Raw genomic sequence first — 23183 nt, forward strand, 5'->3', positions numbered from 1 at the left:
ACACATGAAAAACCAAAATAAATATTTATAGACTTGCATTTTATAAAAATCTATTGCATATTACAACTTCTTGATAAATTTTAAATGACCTTTTTACTTGTTTATCACAATAATTTGAACATCTTACGAAAATACAGAAAATGTATATATATATTTAACAAGAAAGAAAATAATTCTATTCTTTGCTAGCAACAACATGATTTTCATTAAACATTACATTAAATATAAACACATACTGTATATTACTCAAAGATTTTCAGCTGACAAAAAAAGTTTGGGAATTAAAAAAAATTGGAAATGAACATGAATTTGTGCATTACAAAAAGAGAATTATGGAGAATAAATAAATTATGAACAATTTACTGCCATTGTGTGAATATGCAATCAATAAGTATTTGAATATAATCTAATTACAAGTGCTTAATTTTTGGAATCTGATTACATAATCCAGATTACATATAATCAGCTTCTACCCAGCACTGTATCTATCTATATTATCTAGAAAGAAGAATGTTTTTCTCCTTTATTTTCTCCACAAGATATCAGAGAAACCTAATAAGGGTTTTTATTGGAAAAAATTGTAATGAATCACATTATGTGGGGGAAAAAAGCATTTGAGAATTGGGGGGTGTTACAGAACAGGTGTTTCAAAGTCACCATGAAATCAAAATCGACCACTCTTATTTTCTATGGAATATTGCAGTATGTATTATGATTCATCTGTGCACGTCATAACTTCCCCTCACTCTCGCAGCTCATCTCTTCTCTGATGATGAGGCGGGACAAATTGTCACTCATGTGAGATCCACGAATAGCAAACCACACCCATCCAACCAATTCCCCACAGACAAAATCAAGCCTCGCCCTACAGTTGTTCCAGAAGCCGTTTAACACTCGGATGTACACCACAATATAGGGAAGAAAAGACTAGCAACAAACTTTTATTTTATGAGGCAATACACAGCCCGTCAAGCATTAAGACAAATTTAAAAACCCTATTGATATATGCACATACACTTATATTGCCAAAAGTTTTGGGACGCCTGCCTTTACATGAACTTTAATGATGTCCCATTCTTAATCCGTAGGGTTTAATACGGAGCAGATTTAATATGGACACCCTTTGCAGATTTAACAGCTTCAGCTCTTCTGGGAAGGCTTTCCACAAAGTTTAGGAGTGTGTTTATGGGAATTTTTATGACCATTCTTCTAGAAGCGCATATAGAACGTCAGGTGCTGTTGGACAAGAAGGCCTGGCTTGCAGTCTCCGCTCTAATTCATCCCAAAGGTGTTCTATCGGGTTCAGGTCAGGACTCTGTGCAGGCCAGTCAAGTTCCTTCACACAAAACTCACTCATCCATGTCTTTATGGACCTTGCTTTGTGCACTGGTGCACAGTCATGTTGGAACAGGAAGAGGACATCCCCAAACTGTTCCCACAAAGTTGGGAGCATGACATTGTCCAAAATGTCTTGGTATGTTGAAGCATTAGGAGTTCCTTTCACTTGAACTAAGGGGCCAAGCCCAACCCCTGAAAAACAACCACACACCATAATCCCCCTCCACCATACTTTACACTTTGCACAATGTAGTCAGGCAAGTGGTCTGTAGCTATTGACTGCAGAAAGTTGGCGACTTTTGAGCCTCAGCATGCGCTGACCCCGCTGTGTGATTTTACGTGGCCTACCACTTCGTGGCTGAGTTGCTGTTGTTCCAGATTGCTTCCACTTTGTTATAATACCACTAACAGGTGACAGTGGAATATTTAGTAGTGAGGAAATTTCACAAATTAACTTATTGAACAGGTGGCAACCTATCACTGTACCATGCTTGAATTCACCTGTGGCCATGGAAATGATTGGAACACCTGAATTCAATGACTCGGAGGGGTGTCCCAATACTTTTGGCAATAGTGTAGAATAGATTATGGGTATGAAACGATATGCACTGCTCAAAAAATTAAAAACACACATTCGATCTCAATGAATGAAATATCCAATTTGAAAATTATTATTTATATACATTCTGTAATTTGTTAAGAACAGAATTATGTGATAACAGTCAATGGAAACCAAAATCATCAACACACTGAGGGCTGGATTCATAATCATACCAAAAATCAATGTAAAAATCCAACTTGTATGTAGTTCATTACAGCAACTCATAATGGAAGTCAGTAGTATGTATGGCCCCCACGTGCCTGTATGCACTTCACAACAACGTCTGGGCATGCTGCTGATGAGATGGCGGATGGTGTCCTGGGGCATCTCCTCCCAGACCTGGATTAGGGTAGTCTCGCGTAGCCCGACCTACAGACTGAAGGCAGAAGGTCTGGACTCTATTGCAGCTTTCATTGGTCGAGGACCGCCCAAGAGGACGTTTAATTGACATGTTCGCAACAAGCGGCAACCTCCCGCAGTTTCTCTTGAAGCCAATACGGAAGTGCCTGAAACTGCAATTCATCGACTGGCCGCTAGGGACAGACTCCAGAAGGGAGCAGAATCTCATTGAGCCCCATGTTAAAATGCCCAATTTTACAGCAGAATAAAGCATGTTTACAGCCTGGTACATATTGTGGTTTTGGTCTATACGGCTAATTTTGCCCTTCATGACAACTGTGAGGGGGGTGAATTTTTTTGTAACTCATTCGTTTACATTATATAAAGCATTACATTTCTGCATAATTAAGGGCGTGGCCACTTCGAGTGACAGGTGGATAGCCATTTATCTGCGGTCTGTTAGTCATCGCGTCACTTAAGTTCCGCCTACGTCCCGCCTTTTTGCCCATTTTCTGTTATCCGGGAGTGACGCGCGATGACGCTCTGCCAAGATGGCAACGGCCATCTCGTCCATACTTTGCGCTTCAGAACGGCTCATCAGAATCCTATGGGTGACGTCACGGACACTACGTCCATATTTTTTTACAGTCTATGGTTCGCAACCAATCCCAGTTAGTTTTGTTCCACGTCATGTTTAGGGGTGTGGAAATGTAAAGTCGATCTTCCTGCAATAACAGTGTGCATCTAGAAATGATTCATTCAAGAACGTTGTTCAAGTTTACTGCAATAATGGAGTCGAGAACTTCACATACTTTTGAAAAAAACAGCGTTTAGTCGACCCTGGTAAGCGCACATTGTCACAGTTGTAAACATGATGGCGGCGTTCTTCCAAAGGGAGTTTGAAGTCGCGGCATTTGTTTTCAGGGGGACCGTTAAAGAACTCAACACACACGTCTTGCGGATTCAACCAATCAGATGAAGGCTTCGAAACTTCTGAATTGTTTCCAGATAAGTGTGCCATTTGCATCAGACGTTCAGCCAGCGATCAGTGGCCGTGACGTCCGAGGTTGAGACTAGGATCAAGACATCAATGAGCTCCTGGACAGTCTGGTACTTGGCAGTTTCAGATGCTCCGATACATTATGTCCCAGAGGTTCTCAATTGGATTCAGGTCTGGGGAACGTGAGGGCCAGTCAATGGCATCAATGCCTTCAGCATCTAAAAACTGCACTAGCCACATGAGGCCGGGCATTATCATGAACCAGGAGGAACCCAGGGCCCACTGCACCAGCATAAGGTCTGACAATGGCTCTGAGGATTTCATCCCGTATCAAACAGCAGTGAGGGAACCAATGGCTAGCACATGGATGTCTTTGTGACCCTCCAAGGATATTCTCCCCAGAATACAGAATAGCACAGGTCCCACTAGAGGATGTCGCGCCCTCATGCCACCCTCATGAAGTCCGTTTCTGACAGTCTGGTCAGAAACATGCACACCAGTAGCCTGCTGGAGGTCATTTTGTAGGGCTCTACAAATACTGATCCTGCTGCGGTGTTGTTTCCCTTCTACGTCCTGGTCCAGCTCTCCTCATGTAACGGCCTGTCTCCCGGTATCTCTTCCATGCTTTTGAAACTGTGCTGGGAGACACCAAACCTCCTTGTGACGGCACGTATGGATGTGCCATCCTGGAGGAGCTGGACTGCCTGTGCAACCTGTTTGGGTTGCAGGTACTGCCTCATGCTACAGACAGTGACAAGGACCCTCACAAAACAAAAAACAAAACTAAAGACAAATCAATCAGGAAGAATAAGGAGAAAACAATTGGCCATGGCCACTACCTGCAAAATCATTCCCTTTTGGGGGGTAGTCTTGCTGTTGCCTCTCCAGTGCACCTGTTGTCATTTTAATTTGCACCAAAGGAGTTGAAAATGATTCCCAATTACTTCTGCTTCCTAACTGGACAGATTGATATCCCTGATATTTAATTGACTTGGTGTTATACGGTGATGATTAAGTGTTCCCTTAATTCGTTTTTTTGAGCAGTGTATTTTATGTGTATTTCAGATAAATGAGTATGTAAGAAGTTTGAGCGTGTAAGACGACTTGCGTCATTAACAGTGTTTTGGCAGGAGTGAGAGTTCCAGTTAACTATGATTCCCTCAGGCACCGACGAAAACAATTCTGCTCTATAAACACAGATGACTATTAATATTGATTTGATCATAGCCAGATTCACTGAATGCGGAGTGTTTAATGTCCACACTTCACTCCAGGGTATTATGACCTAATCGCTTCCATTGTTTTCCGTTTCTTACACATCTATTCAAATAAGTTTGACCAAACTGTGGATTTTCAGTACCACAAATGGAATGTATGGGTTTTCATCACCCACAAATACTGCATAGCTAAACTACTCCGAGGCAGGTTATGTTTAGTGAATCAGCTGTGAGGGCTGTGAGCTCTGACTCCATCAATTCACTTCTTACGCAGAATACATTTGTCTTTAAAAGGCACATTATGTAGTTTTTCGCTTGATGACTTCATGGGAGATGTTGTCTTCACCTCCCAGCTGGTGGAAAAGAATCAGGACTGGACTCGGGCAGAAATCATGTTCATGGATGAGATTATAATTTTTTTGTAGTATAAAGCAGAGCAGAACTTATTATACCACAGTCACCACTTCCGGTTAAGCGTATGTAGAGAAACGCAGCGCTGTTGATCATATTAAATGCATTTGAGCATGTTGAAAATTATGTAAAAACGTTACTCTGTGCGTTTTGCTCGATGGCTACTATGAAACACTTGTTGCACACTGCAGTAAGCTAGATTGATATTAGTCATAGTAAAACATGGTACAACGAGATTCAAACATTAAGACTGTGTAGAGCTACACTATATTGCCAAAAGTACTGGGACACCCCTCCAAATCATTGAATTCAGGTGCTCCCATCACTTCCATGGCCACAGATGTATAAAATCAAGCATCTAGGCATACCAACGCTTCTACAAACATTTGTGAAAGAATGGGTCACTCTCAGGAGCTCAGTGAATTCAAGCGTTGTAATAGGTTGCCACCTGTGCATTAAGTCCATACGTGAAATTTCCTCACTACTAAATATTCCAGTGTCAACTGTTAGTGGTATTATAACAAAGTGGAAGCAATCGGGAACAATAGAAACTCGTAAAAATCGCCACGTAAAAATCACAGAGCGGGGACAGCGCATGCTGAGGCACACCGTGCGCAGAAGTCACCAACTTTCTGCAGAGTCAATAGCTAGACCTCCAATTTGTGTGGTCTTCAGATTAGCTCAAGAACAGTGCGTAGAGAGCTTCATGGAATGGGTTTCCATGGCCGAGCAGCTGTATCCAAGCCTTACATCACCAAGTGCAATGCAAAGCGTCAGATGCAGTGGTGCAAAGCGTCAGATGCAGTGGTGTAAAGCACGCCGCCACTGGACTCTAGAGCAATGTAGACGTGTTCTGTCTGGCAATTCGATGGACAAGTCTGGGTTTGGCGGTTGCCAGGAGAACGGTACTTGCCTGACTTCATTGTGCCAAGTGTAAAGTTTGGTGGAAGGGGGATTGTGGTGTGGGGGTTGTTTTTCAGGGGATAGGCTTGGCCCCTTAGTTCCAGTGAAAGGAACTCTTAATGCTTCAACATACCAAGACATTTTGGACAATTTCATGCTTCCAAATTTCATGCCCCTTCCTGTTCCACCATGACTGCACACCAGTGCACAAAGCAAGGTCCATAAAGACATGGATGAGCGAGTTTGGTGTGGAGGTGTCCTGACCCCTCAATGAATTAGAGCGGAGACTGAGAGCCATGCCTTCTCGTCCAACATCAGTGCCTGACCTCACAAATGCGCTTCTAGAATAATGGTCAAATATTCCCATTAACACACTCCTACTCCTTGTGGAAAGCCTTCCCAGAAGGGATGAAGCTGTTATTGCTGCAAAGGGTGGGCCAACTCTATATTAAGCCCTACAGATTAAGAATGGGATATGATTAAAGTTCATGTGCATGTAAAGGAAGGCGTCCCAAAACTTTTGCCAATATAATGTATATAACAATCATTCGTTTTCGGTCTATAAAAGTATCCAAACAGTTGTTCCCTTGTCTAATAAAACATACATTACTAAATAGTCTCTTGGTGTTTCCATGGTTTCTACAAAAAAAAAACACGGAAACGGAGGGCGACGCATGGATTTTTTGGAGACATTTGGGATAATGTAAGTACACAAGTCAACAAAATATGTAACACTGTTCTTGTGTTTTTTTGACATTTTAATCCCAAAATCTTACATATTTTGCCTTTAAGTGGACAAGAAAATTAGATGAAGAAAAGTCTAGCATGTCAAGACGGCCATATTTCATTGAAACCATAGCTGATCTAACCAAATGCAATCAGCACATCCAGTGCTGCTGTATTGACTGAGATGAAAAGAAAAAAACACAAAGAACAAACTGATTTTCCTATAAGTTTTATTTGCTATAAAGACCAAAATAGGTAGATTTCATTATAAAATGCTTCAAATGGGGTAAAAACCTAATTAAAACATTTTTGACAAAAGCTACACAGGATTAAAAGATACAGCTTTAGCCAATTTTCTTTTCTTTAGCTGAACCCAGAGATTTATTTGCACAATAAAAGGTGCTAATATAAGTTAGCCCTTAAGCCCTGGAGATCTTCGAGGAAAAAAAAACAGAATTAGAGATATAAAATTATAATAAAAGAATATATATTTTTATATATATATTTATATATAATTATTTATATATATTGAGAAAGTGAACTTTGGTAGAAGAAAACTCTAGAGGACACCTGAGGTAGAAAAGACTGGAATAAAACAGCAATAGACAATCTTCACATAAAAAGTACCACCAAGTGACGAGAAACAGCATCATTTCATACAGGTCAGTTCAGCCCAGATCAAAAAGCCCATGAAATAACAGAACAACAAAACACAGTGAGATGATGAGAACCGTGAAGAAGTGACAGAGGATGTGGAAAACTCAAGTAATACTGATTAGATTTTATGAAGCTGACTGAAACAGACACCTTTCCAGTATATATAAAAGACAGAGTGCATAACTTTAAAGCTTTCATAAAGGCATAGGAAAAAAGGAAAGGGAAAAAAAATAAACACCCATTGCAGGAACAAAATATGTATTTATGATGAAAAGTGTGGCTTAAAAAAAATGTCAAGTAAAATACATTTAGCTACCAAAATTCATATTTACATCTTAACTCTTCAAGCTTGATCAGCCTGTATTCCACATAAAGTAGTAGAATTCGCATTAAATAACTTTACTTTTAAAAATATTTTGAAACGGTCACGTTTAAAACTCGAGATTTGTGTGAACGGAGTCCGAATAAGGTCATCAATATTCTTTTAAAATGGTTTTAAAAATCGAAGAAAACCTAAAAAAGCAACAACGCTTGAAGAGCTACAGTTCATACACCTGACATGTTTTCAGAACAAGCATAATGTTAATGGTTTTTGGGAAAAACAGTGTTTACGAGCACTAAGCTAAATATGATCCCTCCACCGAAATGTTCAACAGCATGTTCGCTTGTAATAGAGTAAATAACACATGAGGAAATATTCAGTTACACGTGCTGAATATTCCTTTAGGAAGCTTAATCGTTTACAAAACGTCTGTTGGGTTTTCGTGAATGTGAACAGAACAGCACCAATAACATGGCTGAGTAAATAACAGCTGAAAAGGAAATGGATTTTTCAACTGAATCATGAACACCCAAAATAAAGAAATTAAGTCAAATCACAACATATAAACTGAAATCGAGTTGAAGATCAGAAATTATGTTCCAGTGAGACTTTAAAACATGTAAAACAAGATTTACAGACGCACATCACAGTCTAAAATTGGGCGATAGCTTTGAAAAGGTTCCCAATTGCACCAATTAAGCTAAAACATGTAAAACCAGACATTTATACACATGATCTCCGTTTAGAATTGAAATGAAAAGCGAACCATACCGGCATCATAAGCATTCACATTCAGCGGTGCGCTAGGTCAACTAGCAGAGATTTGTCTTTCACCAAAACACATTCATGGTGTAAAACAACACATGCGCCGACTGAGGATCAGTCTAAAATCAAATGTGTTAAATGCGAGGGCACTAAACTGCGTTACTCAGGCTGGCCTTTACTAAAGAGGACCTGATTTTCAGCCTGCCAGAAGGTAAATGGACTATTCAACGCACAGAGGAGAGATCTAAACAGAAATGGCACTTTTAGACACTCTTAGTACATGTGCAATCATGTTTTTTGCATCATGTATTGAGGATACAGCATTTAGGGCCCTCTCCGCTGACTGTGTTGTGTTTGTTTAGGCAAGGGAAAGACAGAAAGTGGCTAAACTAGCACTAGGAACATGACAGCAGTACGAGGCCCAGGCCAGACGCGGCCTTCAGTAGTATGACGTCTCTGCAGGTGAGTGAGAGGGCTCTACCAGCTGTGGCGGAAGATGGGATGCTTCAGCAGCTCTCTGGAGGGCGGCCGGTCGGAGGGCTGAAGCTCAAGGCAACGCAGGGTGACGTCCCGCAGGCCTGGAGACAGGTGGGTTGGGATAGTTGGTGCTGTGGTAGCGCTGGCAATCTGAGGGAGGAGATTTGGTTTTTAAAACGGTGCTGCAAGACTAGAGAAAAAGAGCTGTGATGTTCCCTTTTGCCAAAAAATTTAACCACTTTTGATTTTGTCGCCACCCCACTGTTGAGCCGACTGTCCGCGGGAGCATTTGATCTGTAGTTTTAACAAAAGCCCTGGTGCGGTCAAGTCTAAATCACTCGTTTTGCGTCTTCCAGTGGACTTTTGCTGACAAACAAAAGTGGCATTTCAATCGGTGTCTTTTGTCCACTTTCAAGCACTTCCCTCCTGATATCTTCAAGGGTTTTTTCAGATCTTTCGATCTAATGGACGAAATAAGCTTGTGCAATTTACATATGAATGCACCTGGAGACATTTCTGCCCTGACAGCCGCTGTGAGTGCGTGTTAGAAATCAGGAGCGGTGAGAGAACATTGTGCTTGGTATGTTTTTCCTCTGCAAACCAAACTTGGGTCTTCAGTCGACAAAGTTTAAATCCCGTCTGGCTAGCACACTTACCATAATGTTTCCCCGTTAGGTAAGTAGGCGGAGAGTAGGAGTAGTCTTTTGTTGAAGTTTGAACGCATTCGACCACATGCGTTTTCAACTACCTCTGGAAGTGATCGAAAGTGGACAAGCTCAAAATGTTTTAGACCCCGTTTACACCTTTATTTAGAATCATCAACTTGTGATACGATCGACCAAAATGCAACTTAATACCAGGTGTAACCAGTGTTGGGGGTAACGCATTACAAGTAACTTGAGTTACATAATAATGTTACTTTTTCCAAGTAACTAGTAAAGTAACAGAGCTGTGCCCTCTACTGTTCATGCGTGAATTTGCATTTTTACCTTTACCTTATTATTAGCTCTATTATAACTTTTTTGTTATAAAAACAAAACAAAAACAAGCCCAGCCCAGGTGAGAAAAAGTAATGCAAAAATAATGTAATGCATTACTTTTCTTAAAAAGTAACTAAGTAACTCAATTAGTTACTTTTTAAGGGAGTAACGCAATATTGTAATGCATTACTTTTCAAAGTAACTTTCCCCAACACTGGGTGTAACTATATAGGGAGCCCTTACTTGGGCTTTAATATTAAAGGTTAACAACAGAGCCCAAACTATTAGCCTAAATTCCGTTGCTATTTATTTTTAGGTATAACAATCAACACTCAAATAACACCGTACGCAAACATGTAAACTTCACATAAGGCAGTTTTTGCAATAACTTCTAAATCTAATTATAAAATAGTTTTTCTCCAATTCGTTGTTGAAATATAATCATTTATACACAGTGTCTGTCATTTTCATGACAGGTTTATTTAAACATACATGAAATAATCAAGACATCACTAACAGGTTCAGTAGAATATAATGAATATATATATACTAATATAGTGCATATATTTAGTGAAAGTTGATTTCTCTAGTGAATACAATTCTGTGGACAATGAATGACTGCCTGAGGTAAATGTGATGCTACATGACATTGTTTAGTTTACAAGCAGTTATATTGAGGTCTTTCCGCCGTTGAAACACTGATTGAGCGATTACACAACATATGATACGTGACAGTAAGTTGTAATGTATCCTCAACATACCTTCAGATGTTCATTCATGTTTATTCTTTAGGAAGAGATGATCGATCGCGTTCACAGATAATCACGTTCATGTGTGCGCCGCTTGAACTGTGATCAGAGATGATCATTCACGCCACATTAAAGAGCATCAAAAAACAGCATTTATCGTTTGAATTTCGTTATAAAATGGACTGAGTATTTAATATGTTCGTCTGGGAACTCGGATTGAAGTGTGTTCCGCGCTTAAAACAAGCCTACTGTTAACTGTTAAACGCGTGCACAGAACCGAAAGCCCTGTACCGAAACGGCTCGGTATGAATACGTGTACCGTTACACCCCTCGTAACAATACAAAGCTCTGTGAATTTACCCTTTAAGTTTTTTTTTACTTTCTGAAGCTACTGAGTACTGATAGTGCATGTTTTAACTAGTAGTTTCATTATTTGTTCAGTTCAGTGTTGTTGTTATTTTAATGTTTTAATGTGTAAAAACATTTAAAGGAAATGTCAAGTATGTCAAAAACTTGATTGACCTGAAATCATCGACATTAACTTATGATAACGTATCCAATGGCTTAAATTTTCAGCAAACATGACTACATTATTTTTTGCTCATAAAGCCCTAGTTCATGCACACATGCAATTCAATCCTCACCTTGAAAATGAGTGCCAGGTGGTTGGAGTGTTTCTCAGCATTCCAGGGAGGCTTAGCACAGGACATCTCTATAATAGCACAGCCCACACTCCAGACGTCACAGCTGCGACCGTACTGCTGCCCTCTCAGCACCTAGAGTCACACACATGCATTAATGACACAAACTGTCATCTGACACTAAAGACGATATCTGTAGAAACGCAGAGACCATTAAAGAAAGCTGCGATCAAATACACAAAAATGTAACTTGTCATTAACTGAAATTAAGTGTCTGTTTTTGTTTTGTAGTCTTTTTGTTTTTTTGGTTGCGTAATGCGTTCCACATTCATGTGATATACCTTTTGACTGGAGAAATGAAAATATGCATTGAACGATTACTTTTGTTTTATGATTAACTGAAAACTGAGTAGATTCAATAATGAGGAAACAGCAGGTGTGTACAGTGGCTCATTGGGTGCATACTGCCATGTATTGGTGTAGGACAGGGTTCCTCAAATCTTGCCCTGGAGGGCCAATGCTCTGCAGAGTTTAGCTCCACACCCTGATCAAGCTAATCAAGGTCTTCAGGATCACTAAAGAATCACAGGTAGGCGAGTATGATCAGGGTTTGGGCTAAACTCTGCAGGGGAGAGTCCCTCCAGGAGCGGATTTGAGGAATTCTGGTGGTTAAATGGTTCACTAAAATAAACTGTCCCAACAAACATACATTTTCCTTGTGCCATATTGGGTTGCGGGGATGCTGTAGTCTATTCCAGTGTCTTAGTCCATTGCATACACTCATCCCTACAGGCAATTTATTGTCTCCAATCCACCCATCCTGCTTGTCTTTATGATTGCAAATCATAAGCAAACTTAAGACGCTGCAGAGATATTACATGTCACATCCTGATGTTACGTGTCTTTACGGGATGTGTGCAAATGCACACATAGATTACAGAAAATCACTGGCAGTGAGAAAAAATCTAAATCAAATGATACCGGCACAATCCAGTGGCCAGTGGAAGGGCAAAGATGAAGCAACAACCACCACCATTCTGGTCCCATTGCCCATAATACAGGTGGCCCTTTAGAAGCTTTCACACTGCCAGTGAATTTCATCGCTGTATGTCACTACTCTCTGTACGGTCCATTGTGGGTGTTTCAAGTGCTATTGCTGTAATGTTATTGGTTATTATGAGATTGAAGATTATATAGATTGCTGGTAAATTTAAGACATTTAATTCTGACTAGTGACTAGTTTTCACCAAAACTTTACATTCTGCCACCAAAGAGTGTTGTTATAAACTACATCAGTGGAAGGGCTTCCTGATGTTTGCGTCGCCAACTCTGCATTGAAAATGAATGGGATCATGTCACAGTCGTTGCGTCTCGCTGGCGATGTGGACAGGGCTTTAGGCATGGATCTCATCAGGTCAACAGGGGTGCATAGGTGCACAATTTTCCTTGCTCTCCAAGCTTTGAACATTTAAATGTCACTGTTCTTCCACAAAACTGTGGTCAAGTCTGGTGACCTCTCTGTGTGGTGTTCAGTTTTACGTGGCCAGTCAAGAAAATAGGACAAAGTGGATTTAGATATCAGAGTAACAAGAAAATAAAGTAAATTGCAGTTCTTTTGAGGACGCCACAATTGGCCGACCCCTTAAATCGTTGTTGTTATTGTGTGCCCAAACACTGTTTAATTAGGAAGCAGTTCAGCTGGCCCTGCCTCCACTGACAGGGTATTCATTACTGAAACCTCTTCAAAATGAACAAGCTTTCTTTTGCCTGGGAAGGTCTCTTTTCCTCTCAATTTCAAACCAAACTACCAAAGCTTTAAGCAGAGACTGAGGAGGCTAACTTCTACATTTCCTTTGAGTAGTTGAATAAAATGGACCCAAGCAAAGTGACTATTGTGCATCTCAGTTTAAAACCAAACAGATGCATTTTTTCCCTGTACTGTCTGCATTTAATACATAAATATTGCAAACAAAATAAAAAGGCCATCATCACATACTGTCCTATTTGAATGCAAGTTGTGAAAATAGTTTTGATATTGTGTGCCTGACTTGCTATATCACATGGACGTTTATGGAACACAAAAGTTAAACAGTGGCTTGTTTAAACACTTCCATCTCAACACGTTTTATGTAGCGAAAAGACAGGTTTTGCATTTTTCAGTTAAAATGTTTACCTCAGGAGCCATGAAGGCAATAGTTCCCAGGAGCTGACCCTGGAACTCCCCCGCACCTGTGCCTTTTGAAGCCAGACGTGCTGCTGCCCCAAAATCGGCTATCCGCAACCTCTGGCCTGTGCTGTCAATTAGTAGATTGGCACCTACACAGGTTAAAAGGAGACCATAAATATGGGAACACATCGTAAGCTCTGCTCAACAACCTAATGAGCTGCCTTGCTATCTTCTGCTTACGTAGAGAGCTACCATCAAAGGCCTCAGAACTGAAATTAAACGTCACGCTTGGGCAACAACTCCACATTACACAAAAAGAGCTCCATTGCACTGCAACAGTTGAAAAAAAAACAAAAAAACATTGGGAGCGCACCTACAGTATGATGCTGTCACAGTAGGCAGTAGGTACCTGATTAGGTTTGGAACAGAGCTTAAAACAGCCTTATTTATCCATCAAACCAACATGTCAGGACACAAGAATAGGCTGGAAACCATTCCTACCAGTTTGAGACAATAGCAGTGCTTTCTGTAGCAATTCTCCAGTAGCTTACCTTTGATGTCACGGTGTATGATCTGATTCTCATGGAGGTAGGAGAGACCTCGTAGGAGTTGCTCTGTGTAGTTGATGACCACACCCTCCTTAAACGCGCCATATTTATTTAAGAGATGAGATACAGAGCCACCTGAAGAAAACAGAGGAGTTCAAGTATGGCTTTTATGGACTAGGACAGATCTGGTAAAACAGTAATTCTGAGAAGTGTCGCTAACAAAGATGAAAAAAACCCAAAAGGACCGCTTGTTAATGTAATAATGCATAATGAGATCCAGTGCTTCCAGGGTCACGGTTTTCCTGCACAATTGGGCTATTTAGAAAATGCAGGCGTGGGAAAAATTACAGGGTTGCGTTTTTAGGGGCTACTTATATGATGTACAGTTAATTTCTTTTAAAGGAACACGGCGACTTTTTTGGGACTATCCCCCAGCGTTAGATAAGTCCATACATACCATTCTCATCTCATCTCTAACTGACGCACACACCGCTAGCCTAGCTTAGCACAAAGACTGGAGGTAAACAGCTCCATCTAGCCTACTGCTCAATAAGTGACAAAATAACGCTAACATGTTGTGATGTGTATAGTCACATTATGTACTAAGACCGGCGGAAAATGAAAAGTTGCGATTTTCTAGGCCGATATAGCTAGGAACTATCCTCTCATTCCTGCATAACGATCATGGAACTTTGCTGCCGTACCATGGATGTAGCAGGCGCAAAGAAATTACGCAGTGCCTATTATTGTTGTGTTGTCCACATATGTGACCACACCTTTGCGCTTTGCATGTTTGTGGACAACCCACCTGCCATCCACTCTACAAAAAGGTTGTAGTTGTTCTTCTCACAGGTTGCCCCAAGCATCCGGATGATGTTTGGGTGGTTAAGGAGACCCATCATGCGAATTTCCTCTCGTAGTGCCTCCACCACCTCCTCCTGCTCTGAGGAGGTGTTCCTCACATACGTCACCTGAATAATTAAAATCACAATCAAGCATCATGTCTGTATATGTTTTATCATAGCTGCCAAAACATATTCAGCGCCCCTGTGTCCATATGTAGTGCCTTTATTAACCTCAAGGGTGTCCAACCCTGGCATACCTTGTGTTACTATTGTTATTAGTGACATCAATATTATTATTTTTTTTTATAGTATTTTCTGATAATTTTAAGAACTTTGCATGTACAACTATCCAAACACACAGATCCCCATAAAGTGTTAGAAAAGAGCAAAAGTTTGTATGAAAAAATTGTAATGAAAATGTAATGAAAAACTGATCAGTAAAGGTGGGGATGAAAAATCCTCATATGAAGTATCGGGTGGTGTGTGTAACAGATATTCTCACCTGTTTGACAGCCATCAGAGTACCAGTGCCCACATCCTGAGCCTGGTAACATGACGAAAAGGCACCCAGGCCAATTTGTTGCCCTTTTAGCCATTCCTTGCCCTCCCTGTATGGCTGCTTTGCTTTGGTATGACCAGGTAGAGTCTCTGGTGTCTGACCATGAAAAGGAAAAAATGCAGGGAGAAATTAAGCCAAAGAAACCTTTTGATCTTAAAACTAAACATGAGTAGTGCTTGCACAAGGCAGAATGATTAAACAGTCATTTGTGCAAGGTTTAAAACCTAGATATTATTGCTGTCAAATTCATTTCTACACTGTCCAAAAATTTTTAGAGCAGGGTTCCTCAAATCCAGCCCTGGATGAACACTGTCCTGCAGAGTTTAGCTCAAACCATGAGCAAACTCACTTACCTGCAATTTTCTAGTAACTGTGAAGACCTTGACTAGCTTGTTCATGTGTATTAATTATGGTTGGAACTAAACTCTGCAGAGCAGTGGCCCTCTAGGACCTGCTTTGAGGAACCCTGCTTTAGAGGTACAACAGCTTGTAACTGGGGCAGTGACCTTAATGGGACATCTTTTTACCTTATTCCCACCATACCTTAACTTATTGTATCGTATTATATAGTAGCACCTTAAAGGGTTAGTTCACCCAAAAATGAAAATTCTGTCATTAATTACTCACCCTCATGTCGTTGGACACCCGTAAGACCTCCGTTCATATTCGGAACACAAATGAAGATATTTTAGTTGAAAGCTGATGGCTGAGAAAGGCCTCAGATAGGCCTCCATTGGCATTCAGTACATTGACACTTCCAAGATCCATGAAAGGCACTTAAAACGTCGTTACAAAGTCTATCTCACCACAGTGGCTCTACAATAATCATACAATGCGACGACAATAGTTTTTGTGCGCAAAAAAAAATCAAAATAACACCTTTATCCAACTTGTTCTTGTCTTCCGTGTGCGCCTCCACGACGCATGCGCGAGAATATGACGTAGCGCCGGTGTTCGGGAATCGATGAAATACACACTGAAGCCCCATTTTGAGCACTACGCCGAGACCTAAAGCACGATCAATGTAGAATCCAACAGCTTAGACACGCGCGTCTTCCTCTGCTCGTAAACAAATCGCTTCTGGGTCATATGTCCGAACGCCGGATCTGCGTCATATTCTCGCGCATGCGTCGTGGAGGCGCACACGGAAGACAAGAACAAGTTGGATAAAGGTGTTATTTTGATTTTTTTTTGCGCACAAAAACTATTGTCGTCGCATTGTATGATTATTGTAGAGCCACTGTGGTGAGATAGACTTTGTAACGACGTTTTAAGTGCCTTTCATGGATCTTGGAAGTGTCAATGTACTGAATGCCAATGGAGGCCTGTGTGAAGCCTTTCTCAGCCATCAGCTTTCAACTAAAATATCTTCATTTGTGTTCCGAATATGAACGGAGGTCTTACGGGTGTCCAACGACATGAGGGTGAGTAATTAATGACAGAATTTTCATTTTTGGGTGAACTAACCCTTTAAGGGTACATATTACCCTGTTTACACCTGGTGTTAAGATGTGTTTTGGTCGATCACAAGTGGACGACGCTAAATACAGGGTCTAAAATTTTTTGAGCTTGTTCGAACAGCCACAAAAGACTGCTTACTGACTAGCCAGATGGGATTTGAACTTGGTCGGCTGAAGACCCAAGTTTGGTTTAAAGATGAAAAACAAACCAAGCACCATGTTCTCTCGACCAAAACACATCTTAATACCTGTAAACAGGGCCTAAGCTACTAATATGCACCCTTTTTGGGGTAGATAAGGTACCAAGATGTCCTATAAAGGGTACTGCCTCAGGGACAAGCTGTTGTCGCCCTTATTTTTTAGCAAAGTTTACTATGACATTAATATTTAGGTCATGCACTTACATCCACCTGAATAATGATCACATCCTCTCCTTTGTCCACCTGTAACTGCGGGATGATAGGCAGGGCATCTTGCGACTCAGACATTGCCATGACTACCGCCAGGGCCTCCTCTTCCTCAGCCTCCATCTTTTCCTTGCACTTCTGGTTCTTGGTCATGTCCTCACTGTACGTGTCGTCATTCGTGTTGGCCTGCTCTGGTGACAACACTGCCACTTCGGACTGGAAGGTGACCGTGCTGTCTGCCGCAGGTAGGGAGGCTTCCAACAGGTCCTCCATGCTGGAGCTGAGATCGGCCGAAGCGTCTATACCATGGAATTTCTCCTCTACTGGTGTGAAGACTGTGTCCTCACTGGGTATGAGAGCAGAACCGCCACTACAGCCCATGTCTTCTCTGGACCTGGCCTCCTGAAGGTCCAGTTTCATGTTGCTCTTTATCCCTGGGCTTAAAGCTTTAGCTCCGTCAGATGAGGCAGCGGGAGAGGGTCGAGTGGGTCTGGGCCAGTGGATCTGACTCGAGGGCAGTGGCCGAGCTTGGGTAAACACAGGGGAGGGCAACTTCTCCGGCTCCTTACCGCTACAGGCACCTCCACTTAATCCCTTCTGCAGCGGCAACTTGCGCTGGGTACTCAGTGAGGACTGGGCGAGTTTGTTGGGCATTAAACTCTGTGGCAGGGCTTTGGGGCTTTCTGGAGGGAAGGCTGAGGCATTGGCTATGGACAGAGAAGGAAGGCTCGGGGGTTGACTGGATGAGGGGGAGTTCAAACATTGACTCATAGGTCTGTTTCGGGCCTGAATGGGGGGCTTTGGAAACTCAGCAGGGCTTGTGACGATGTTTGAGAGTCTCTCTGATATATCATCTACAGGAGTTGAACTGGCTTGACCTGAAAGTGCCACCTTGGCGGTTGGCTGCTGTAGACCATGGGTGGGAGAGTTCCTTTCAGTCATACATGGGGAATTATGGGGGGCTGTGGGCTCGAGGAAGGCATTGGAGTGCAAACTGTGCCCAGTCTGCAGGTCGTCTAGTCCCAGATGGATGGCTTCCAGGATGTCCATCTCCTCAGCAATGGCTAGAAGACGCCGGCGCATGCGGGCATAGTGAGTGGAACTGGTGACGTTGAGCATGTCCAGTAGCTTAACGAAGACATGAGGCACACGAGCTACCATACGGGCAGCGCTCAGGAAGACGCGACGAGAAAGCTTACCCACCATGGAGTGAGAATTATCGATGGACTGCAGCGCAAAACTTAGAAGAGGCAGCAGCTTCTGGTACCTAAAAGGTAAAATAATGGATTTAAAACCCATGACAATACAGCAAAGCACTTTCCACAAAAAGGTTGCAAACTGGTTTCCCTTACCTTTTTTAATCGGTTTAATTATCAAAAACTGAATGAATATTGAGCCGTTTTGCTTGCAACCCTGGTACAACACAAAATATCTTAACGCCTGCTCTAAATGGGGTCTGTGATGCATTCAACTGTAAAGACCTGGGTATACTTAATTTTCCATGTTTCGGAACCACGATCTAGTGGAGTGTTTTCAAGCGATCAATTCACTTGCACATGTGCTTTTGCTCGGACCCTACTGACGACGAAAATGACGTCACAAGTGCGCAGACTGTAGCAGAACACGGACGGCCAAAGTATAATTTGGGCTTTACTGTGTCTGCAGAGGTGTGACCTAAATGGCCCATACAAGGTGAGACAACGTCATCTGTTACCAGAAATAAAAGGTCTGGTTGCACAGACAGAACATTGGGCTAAGATTTTAAGAAGGACGAAACATGAAAGAATCAACTGCTATGGTTTACTACCACTTTCAATAAATACCTCCTAGAAGCATTTTGCTCAAGAGTAGAAAAAATTTAGCTACATTGAATTTAGCTGAGTAGTTGTTGGGTGGCTCGCCAAAGAAAAAGTAAACTAATACCAATCTAGCAAGCTCTTACTGAGTGATGGGTATCACTACAGATTTCCAAATTCATTATTTTTAAAAAAAATCTCAATTGAAGTTGATTCGATTCTGATTCATTAGTGTTTTAATGTTAATTCTTCTACATATGTAAGAAAATATCCTAGGTTAAATCTACAATACAGTACTTGTTTTTAACTGTACAATTGTATGCGTATTTAAATCGTATCACAAGAAAACAATGACATCACACAAATCTGTCCTAAAATATTTTACAGGGTTGCAAAAATGCCAAATTTTTATAAAAGGTGCATAAATCGTAAACAGAAGCTCAGCAATATTAGCATGTATTTCTGTACCTCTCCACAATGTTTTGGGCCTGGTTGCAGTCTCCACCTGACACAATATGAGGGTAGAATTCAGCAGGAAACTCCAGTAAGAGCCTGTCGATCAGACACAGACGACCCAGCAGTGCTTGCCAGTTATTGGCCTCCGTTTTAGAGCCCAAGATACAGTTCAGGACATAGTCAACTCCACCGATACCAATAGAGCCTAATGGAAAATCAGAGAGTAAACATGTTTCTATTGAAAAGCAAACAAATAGTTTGTTTATCAGTCAATAACAGTATAGGTGCATCCCAAATCTCATACTTATGCTCTATTCTATGCCATTTTGTAGTATTAAGTGTGAGTGGGGTGTTAACACTGAAAATTAAAAATGTAACTAATAAAAAAAAGTGTGGAATGTTTGACACTTCATGCACTCTGTCACAGCTTGCCTTATGTAGCGTATGGAGAGAGTCTATCACACACCAATGATGGCTGACAAAATAACCTTTTAAACATTATACACTAGACTAGGGGTGCAAAAAGAATTTTCTGGCAGGCCACAGAGTTCAGTTTCAACCCTAATCAAGCACTTTAGGATAATTTGAAAACCACAGGTATGTGTGTTGGAGCAGGGTTGGGACTAAACTCTGCAGGACTACTCTGCCAGGAGCTGAGTTTTGCACCCCTGTACTAGACAGTTGAGTACATAGTGCATTGTATATAGTGTCTCCTTTGGGACACAACATAAATAAATCAAACAACATGGAATATAATGCACAAGTCAAATTGAATACTTTTTCTGTGTTTTTCTTGTAGATTGACAGCCACAAAAACTACATTTCTGAGTGAACTGTTAATAAAAAAAAAATAGGAAACAGGAAGCTGTTGCTTAATGGAGTGTTCCCAATGCACGATTTTAGGCCTGATTTTCACTCGCCGACAGGTTTCACGAAATCGTAGACAAATGCCCGAAATCGGAGGCAAATGGGTGCTTGTTCAGGCGAGTGACAATCACGCAGGGTGAATTATCAAAGAAAAAAAAATTACATCGGCGATGACCTACAGCCAATAGAGACAGAGCGACACGCGTCATAATCTGAAGACCACGCCCACAGGGGGGGAAAACAATCAAACCGTCTCCATTGACTTTGCATTGCGTGAAGCGGCCTTTTTGTCATTTCGGACTTATAACAAAAAACTGAACAATGTATAAAAGCTGATATGTGACAAGGTGTACAGCAAACAAGCTAAACAAAACCCAGAAGCAAAAACCCAGACGTTTTTATAAGCTGTTGACCCAAAAAACGAGCGTTTAAGGACAAAAAAGTGGATTCAGGCCATTGAGACCGAGCGTGCGGGCCATATTACACTGATAACTACGACGACTAGAGGGGAACGTAATCAGAGACAGTAAATATAATATATGAAACTGACATTTGGATATTTGACTTAACAGTGACAAAATGTTTACTGCACAGACATATTGAGGCATACTGAGTGTCAGGATCCCAAAATTTCCCCATTCTTCCTGCTGAAGCTTCACTTCGTATTGCCTGTATCCACTTTTATCTTCTTAAACGCTCGTTTTTTTGGGTCGACAGCTTATAAAAACTTATTTCTGTGTTTTTTAGCTTGTTTGCTGTACACCTTGTCACATATCAGCTTTTAGACATTGTTCTGTTTTTTGTTATAAGTCCGAAATGACAAGGATGCAGCCTCCCGCAATGCAAAGTCAATGGAGAGCGTTGGATTGTTTTCCCCCCCGGTGTGGGCATGGCCTAAATACGCTCTGTCTCTATGCGAGAGCAAGATACAGGGCAACGGGAAGTTCGGGGAGGAGTTATAGACTAGACTATAGAATATTCGTATTTTAATAGATGCATTTACAATTATATCAAACAGAAACAAAGCACAAACATTTGCTTGACCAGCCGCAACAGCAGCACATTGCAAAATTATTTATTTACCTCTAACTCTCTTTGCAGAACACACAATCCTTGCTCCCCGCTTCTCTCCAAACATTTCCTCCTCCATAATCTTTTTTAATTTTTCTCCTTTTCGCCAATACGCACAGACAAGTTGGATCACTTCTTGCGGACTATCAACAATTCGGTCTCGTACGAGATGTGATCTTGTGTTATTTCCTTATCACTTCTCGAATGTGTTTGGTTGTGAAACGTAGTTAGCGAACCAGATGGAGTTGTTGCCGATTCTTCCTACTACCCCAGATGCTACCCCAGATAGTCGTGCAGTGTGAAAAGAACAGTGATCTGACCGCTTTGAAAATCGTGCAGTGCGAACTCGGCACAAGTTAAAGTGATTCATGGTGGCTGCATGGCCAACTTAAGGATATTTAATTATGACAAATTTGATGATTATAAATTAGTACCTGCGTTGAGGATTTCTCGGCCCACGGCAAGTTCCCCCATTTGCCCTTTGCACAGCTCCAGTAGAGTGGACACGGACAGCTGACTCGTGCGACTGAGCACAAACAGACAAACACGTAGACTTAGCAAACCCACTTCAAAAGAGCATTTAAAGTCAACAGGAAAATGTGGAAAGGTTTTTCTGGGCAAACGGGATACTAAAAATAAGCATGTGATTATTCATCAAGAATTGATTGGATGGGGAAGAGGATGTCAGGTTGGATGGGGAAAAGGATTCAGTTACTACATTCTGATGAATTTTATTTTAAAATAACATGCAACAATGAATCATTCACAATAAGACCAGGGAGTTGTGAAGTAAACAGTAACATTTGATTTCAGATTGACAACTCTTTCAAACTAAATTACAATATCATCACTCTTCAACAAACACCAGCAATAATTAGTTTGTGCTACATTGTCTATCCACTAGGTGGCAATAGCCTGTTAACCATGATAGCCTAGATATGGTATGATGTATACCAGATCTTCTGATTGGGTTCATTCATTTCTTTTTGGCTAGCTTTGGGGGAGTCCTGGATCAGGTCAAATACATCCAGGCTAACGCATGTATCCACTATGCATGACGAATAGGGCCCAATCAGAGATGTTCTTAAGCAAGTTGTACCTGTTCGCATCTGCACACTTGACCAGTATGGTTTCCACCACGGGCCGCAGCAGCTGTTGTAATCGAGTCCGCTCTGAAGCAGAGTGACAAGGGGTGTAGACAAGCATCGCCCGCAGGGTTTTCTGAAACAGAACAAACATCTACTCTTAATACAGATCTACACAAAAGCACAAACGATGTTGCCAAATTCAGGACTGTGGCTTGTGTTATGGATTCTCTAGTCCTGTGTTGAGCACAAGAGGGGTTCTTCTCAGACAGTTTTGATTCAGGACCCAGAGCGGGATGCACGATTAAGTAAAATATTTACCCCTGGTTTCACAGACGAGGCGTAAGTCTAGTCCCAGACTAAAATGCATGTTTGAGCTATTTTAACTGAAAGTAACTTGCAAATCTTACAAATGTTAGTGCCATTGTTTTGTCTCAAGATGCGCACCAGTAATGTTTTTTTTCCTAAGGCACATTTATAAAAGCTACTTAAATGCCCTAATTGAACTAAGGCCTAATCCTGGCTTAATCTAAACCCATGTCTGTGAAACTAGGCCTGGAAGTGCTTGCTGTCAACAAAAGAGAAGCTTTAAAGGGATAGTTCACCCAAAAACTGAAATTTTATGTTTTTCTGCTTACCCCCAAGGCATCCAAGATGTAGGTGTCTTCGTTTCTTCAGTAGAACACAAATGAAGATTTTTAACTCCAACCGTTGCTGTGTGTCACTCATATAATGCTTGTCAATGGAGTCCAATTCTATTAGAGTAAAAAAAACATGGACAGACAACTTCAAATTA

General features: G+C 41.3%; 1 protein-coding gene across 2 annotated transcripts in view; it reads right to left on the reverse strand.

The window, feature by feature from the left end:
* Positions 1–7170: 7170 nt before the first annotated feature.
* The window catches only part of LOC307119196 (mitogen-activated protein kinase kinase kinase 1-like), an 89255-nt gene continuing 73242 nt past the window's right edge, over positions 7171–23183 (reverse strand). For both annotated transcript variants that reach the window (XM_079805295.1, XM_079805296.1), the window contains exons 11-20: positions 22402–22523; positions 21737–21828; positions 19377–19569; positions 17110–18379; positions 15189–15341; positions 14650–14812; positions 13845–13976; positions 13300–13442; positions 11130–11261; positions 7171–8906 (exon numbers count right to left, since the gene is read on the reverse strand). In XM_079805295.1, the coding sequence (XP_079661421.1) occupies positions 8757–8906; positions 11130–11261; positions 13300–13442; positions 13845–13976; positions 14650–14812; positions 15189–15341; positions 17110–18379; positions 19377–19569; positions 21737–21828; positions 22402–22523 (2550 nt within the window). In that variant the 3' untranslated portion in view covers positions 7171–8756. The remainder of the gene's footprint in view (positions 8907–11129; positions 11262–13299; positions 13443–13844; positions 13977–14649; positions 14813–15188; positions 15342–17109; positions 18380–19376; positions 19570–21736; positions 21829–22401; positions 22524–23183) is intronic.

The sequence above is a fragment of the Gobio gobio genome, assembly GCF_949357685.1.
Source record: "Gobio gobio genome assembly, chromosome: 22".
Lineage (NCBI taxonomy): Eukaryota > Metazoa > Chordata > Actinopteri > Cypriniformes > Gobionidae > Gobio > Gobio gobio.